The sequence below is a fragment of the Gadus macrocephalus genome, chromosome 19 (genome assembly GCF_031168955.1).
Source record: "Gadus macrocephalus chromosome 19, ASM3116895v1".
NCBI lineage: Eukaryota > Metazoa > Chordata > Actinopteri > Gadiformes > Gadidae > Gadus > Gadus macrocephalus.
Genome location: NC_082400.1, coordinates 3,675,153 through 3,680,561, shown reverse-complemented (window position 1 = coordinate 3,680,561; position 5,409 = coordinate 3,675,153). Strand labels below are relative to the sequence as shown.

Here is a 5,409-nt window from a genome sequence, read left to right as displayed (position 1 = left end):
AACTCAGATATCCGACGTCTAAGTTTGAATAATTCAGATCCAAATCTTACCCTATCATTCCTCCCAGTGATTATTTCCCAGATAAAAAGGGTTACCACTAGGCTAGCTTCTTAAAAATAAATTAATGAGCCAGTCTTTTGAACGGCTCTTTGCAAAGAACGGCTCCTCAAGATCCGGCTCCCTTCGAAAAGCCATACCATCTCTAATGCCAATCAATGTGTTGATACCTTACTTAAGAAAGGGATCCGTCCGTTACATGGCGATGGCGTCTTGTCTAACTTTTTAGTGAACGGCCTCACCCTGTGGTCAAAGTGTGTATCGCAGTGATGGACCGGAAGAATGAACACAGCTGAGTCGGGACCATTGTCGGGACACACAACCTGCGTCCTTAAGACCCAAACTGCCAAAGTTGATTTTGAGGTCCACGTCCGTATAGTATAACACCACGGTGTGTGGCACCTCACATACAACATCGCTCATTATAACGTGTACATTCTTAAAAAGAAACACGATTACAGATAACGGTCGTAAAGAAAAACATTTTATTCCATCTTCTAATCTAATTAATTAACAAGGGTGCCACTGATAAAGCAAACGGTTTAAATCCTAGTTCAGTGGGGTTATTTCTAATCACATCACATTTTGCATTCATTATATAAACAGAAAACTTTTCAAAGACCACCTGACATCTGGAATCTGATAAACGATCATAGTGGCGGGACTCTAGCAGGGATGGGATGGATCATTCAGGAGTTGATTGGAAGCACTGGGAGAGTCCACTGCCTGCTTTCATGGTATACTTTGCTCCAACAGTTGTTTGGATGTAATCCTGTTAAGTTTATGTTTTTGTATATGTATATTTCTGTTATGTATATGTACATATAACTATGTGTATTATGTATAGATGTGCATAAACATATGTACATATATATGAGCATGCCTTTTTTATTTATATATATATATATATATACATATGCATGAGAGGTATTTTATGCATATGTACATATACATGAGTATGTATGTTATCAAAATACATAAACTAGAGTATGAATGTTATGTATATATACACATGTGAATTAACATGAGTATGTATATAGAAGGTAAAAAAAATATCATGAACATTCAGAAAAGCAGAGTTAAGCATGAGATCTTAAAACGTGCACATTTTTCATTTCCTTAATGCCCAGGCTGCTCAGAAAAGCATTCCTTAATCACTAAGGCAGACAGAGAGCCGTGTTGATCTTGATTCAGACACAGCTCAACTGAATAGGTCCAACTCGGGAGGAGGTGGGGGGTGTCTGAACCTGAGTCAAACAAATTGGCATGTCTGACGTCTGTCTGGCTGCTTTGAACACGCAGCCCGACACCCTCCAGCCTCTATCTCTCGTGCCTCAGAGGACGCAGGGCACCAGCCCTACATTTGAATATCAAATCCAGCTCAGCAGCGCCCGGGAAGTCCAAGCAGCGCCCGCCACAGCAGCAGCATCTGCTTGGGCGTCCGCTTGTGCACCAGAAGCACCGACCTGTAGGAGCACGGCTTAGTCCTCTTGTAGCGCGGCAGGTCGAAGGTGAAGAAGCCGGGATGGTGGCTGGGCGCCACGCCCAGGCGGTTCAGACACATGCCCAGGTACACGTCGTCGATGGGGAACATCTGCACCAGCTCCGACACCTCCTTCAGACGCATCAGCAGCGAGCCCGAGTAAGCCACGCCCCCGCCGCCGGCGTAGGGCGGGTACACGCCGCTGTAGAAGCTCTCGGGGATGTAGTACTTGGTGTTGGGCTCGCGGTTGGGCCGGGCGTTGTTGATGACCTCCCCGACGAACAGGTCGAAGGAGGCGTCGCTGTTGTTCTGCAGGCCGCGCCACAGCAGGTGCTCGTCCAGCCGGTGCTGCAGGTACTCCAGCAGCCGGTTGGTCCGCACCAGCACGTCGTCGTCCCCCTTGAACACGAAGGTGGCGGTGGGGCAGTGCTCCTCGAACCAGCCCCAGAACAGCAGCTCCTTCAGGGTGAGGTTGAAGAAGGTGTCCCTGAAGTCCCACTGCAGGATGTCGGCGTGCTGCCGGTTCTCCAGCTCCAGCAGCCGGCCCAGGTCCGGGTGCGGCCCGTTGCCCGCGTCCTGTCGGCCGAGCAGGAAGACGGTCCGCACCTCCCACACCCCCCTTCCCATGGGGCCGGTGACCCGCCCCCGCCGGCCCCAGGTCTCGCGGATGGCCTGGCGGTTCTCAAAGTTCCCCACCTGGGACTTGACGGCGATGAGGAGGGCGGGGGAGCCGGGGGTGAGGGCGCCGTCGGGGCCGCAGACGTTGGGCTGGTTGATGATGAGAGGGTAGCGCCGCCGGTGCATGGACCCCACGAACGCCCGCACCTGCTCCGGGAGGTCCGCCGGGCCGTCCGGGGGCAGGCCCGCCCGGCAGTCCCGCTGGGTGGCGTTGGCGTCCGAGCTCGTGGCGTTGGCGTTCAGGATGGGGTTGTGCCGGCGGTCCAAGGCGTGCTGCAGCCGGTTCCACAGGGCACGCTCCAGCTGCAGGTTCCAGAAGGGCTGGAGGGGCAAGGGGGACCAGGGGCCCGGGTCTGAGGCCCCCGGGGCCACGTAGCGCTGGAGGATCTTTGGCGGGGTGTAGGAGAGGGTGACGAAGATGGACACCAGGAGGTAGATGACGAGGTGGCCAGTCATCATGCAGGGCAGCAGACACATGCACAGCAGCTTCCCCCTGCAGCGACAGCGCGCCATACCCTGGCGCGCGCACGCACGCACGCACACGCACACGCACACACACACACACACACACACACACACACACACACACTTCTTTCTCAATATAATCTTTTAGATACATTACATATATAAGAGCATCCACTTTTTCGTAAAATACTGTTCGCAAAAAATGCCTGATATTCCGGCCCCTGGTAGATAATAAAGACAGTGTCACAGGTTGGCTAAGATGTTCTATAAATAAAGACAGCATGGTCAGGCTGTCAGCTAACATGTCCTATAAATAAAGACATGTTTATGTGAGGTAGCTGGGTGTGTGTTTCGTAGGGACACTGAGCTGTGTGTTCGTCTCCTTGGTAACGTCCATCGGGACTCGTTATGCCTGGGTCCACAGACACATCAGGGGTCTGAAGCACCATCAAGACAAACGTTAAAGATATAAACCGAGGTCTGCCGTTAGTGGGAAATAATGTACGATGGGGTGGTCAAGGGTGGATCTAGGAGGTAACCTTTAGGGAGCTTAGCACCTAATAAGATTTGCATTGGAATACATCTGCAATGGTTTATTATTTGTAGTATAGTGGCTATCCAGGATAAATTCATAGAAGTCATAGGTGGATCAATTCAACCAACCATGGGTTATCTTAAAAGAGAATTTGCAGATTGCTCTGTTGACTCTTTCCAGACATTGTTTTCAGTAGGCTAGGCTCAGCTGTAAATAAAAGTGTAAACACATTTTCAGAGGGCGGGAGATTACACTGAGGCTTCATTGAATAGGGTTTATTCAAATTATACGAGTCAACAACAAGGATTAGGATATTATTACGTTTATGTCTCACTACATTTGTGTTTTTAATCGACTTAATCTGTATATATTTACATATTCCTCCGCTGAGCTCATTGATGTTGAGTTATCAATGTCTCTGGTAGTTATATTTATAGTAAGGTATATAGTTAGATTTATAGTTAGATCGATTGAGTAAATGTTAGATGTGTTTATATTTAGGTAGCGGGGTCCCGAACATGAATACACACCCTTGGAACACACCCTTGATACACACCCTTGGAACTTCATTGAACAATCAGGATCATAAAGATTATTCGAACATGCGGTGGTAGGCTTTACATTGATGTATTCAAAACATTTGGCAAACTCGCATTTATTGACCGATTTACATACAGATTTATTTAGCGAAAGTAGGAAGCAGTCGTGGCCAAGCTTGATCTAACACATTGTTGTCATGGGAAGGTGTTGCACATCTGACAGGCAGAGTTTTGGAAACACTCTTTCGATGCGCTTTAAACGACATGCCTGGAGACAATAGAATAAAGCAGAGCACATCTTTAATCAAACAGATCGGAAAACTCACCCACGTTTCAGGGCTATATTCCTTCTCACTTCCTTTCTTTTAACCCTATATTGTGAAAGTACGTATTCCCTATATGTTTTCCGATATTCCTCACGTCTTCCCTATATATGATCAATCATCGATCTGGTCTCTATAAAGGTAAATCAAAAATCGATCAAAATATTAAATCTATTCGTATCTAACACACCATGCTCCATCCGCGATAATTACGGAGAATAGTTCCCAGTCCTCCCGACCTCAGGTTGTCGAGCCAACAGGTACGCATTTAGCCACAAACGCACACACACGCACACGCACGCACACACACACACGCGCGCGCGCGCGCGCACACACACATACACATGACGTAATTTGCATACCGGAACATAGGTTCATTTTTTATGGGCCTTGCTCCATATAATATTCCACTTATTTGGTCATCCCTGGTATGTTGTTTGCCTTTCTCTTTTGTCGGCCGGCATTGCAATTTTCCCTTTTGTTGAACGTTTAAAATAATGTATCGTTTGCCTTCTATGTGGGTTTGCCCAATAATGCAAATATAACACGAGATGCAAAGGCTGCAGAAGGGGTTTTAGTGTTCCTCATATAGGCGTTATCACCTTGCACGACACCAGGGGCAGAATACTATTAACTTATTGATTAACTATTGTGTTGTCGGAAAGACATGCAGGTGTGTAACTTAGTTTTGTGTCTTGGAAAATGAATGTCTTTAGTTTCCTGGGTTAAAAACAACAATCCTAACCATCTTTTATATCGTAGCATGTAAGATACTTCAGTGATTCTCCCATGTCCAGCTTACCGATGGCTGATTTCTATTCTACACATCCCGATGCAAATGAGAACCCAGTAGATTACTGGGTCCGGCTCAATGCAGCAGCTCAGCATGCTGACCGGTATCTGGGGAAAAGTGGAGAAAAGAGGGAGACCATGTCAGCGCAAATTGCTATGATGTTCATCAGGAACTGCCCCAACCCAGAACTCTCCAGCGATTTGATTGGCTGACGGATGCATCTGCAAAGACTACTCCCCCATCAGTCAGCCACGCCTTCCCACGTCCGTTGACTGACGGAGGTAGTGGGCATGTAGGGTAACGCCCCGTGCCCACTACCTCCGTCCGTTGACTGTTCCCCATTGACTTTGAATGTGCAGGGACGCTCAATGCATTGTGGATCCATCAGTTCCGTTGGAGCCTTCGGCTCCGTCAAGAAGTTGAAAAATTTTCAACTTTTTCGGCAGCGACGGATCCGTCATCCAATCAGATTGCGTATGCAAATTTAAGCACTGTGACGCGACTCGAGCTCTGACGATACTGGAAAGCGGGAAAGC

General features: G+C 48.0%; 1 protein-coding gene across 1 annotated transcript; it reads right to left on the bottom strand.

Annotated features, from left to right (window-relative positions):
• Positions 1-519: 519 nt before the first annotated feature.
• Positions 520-4,369, bottom strand: si:dkey-175m17.6 (N-acetyllactosaminide beta-1,3-N-acetylglucosaminyltransferase 2). The gene is made up of 2 exons (XM_060038593.1): positions 4,084-4,369; positions 520-2,734 (listed from the first exon to the last, which is right to left on the bottom strand). Exon 2 carries the CDS (start codon positions 2,729-2,731, stop codon positions 1,439-1,441), a length of 1,293 nt encoding a protein of 430 aa, XP_059894576.1. The 5' UTR covers positions 2,732-2,734; positions 4,084-4,369; the 3' UTR covers positions 520-1,438.
• Positions 4,370-5,409: the final 1,040 nt, after the last annotated feature.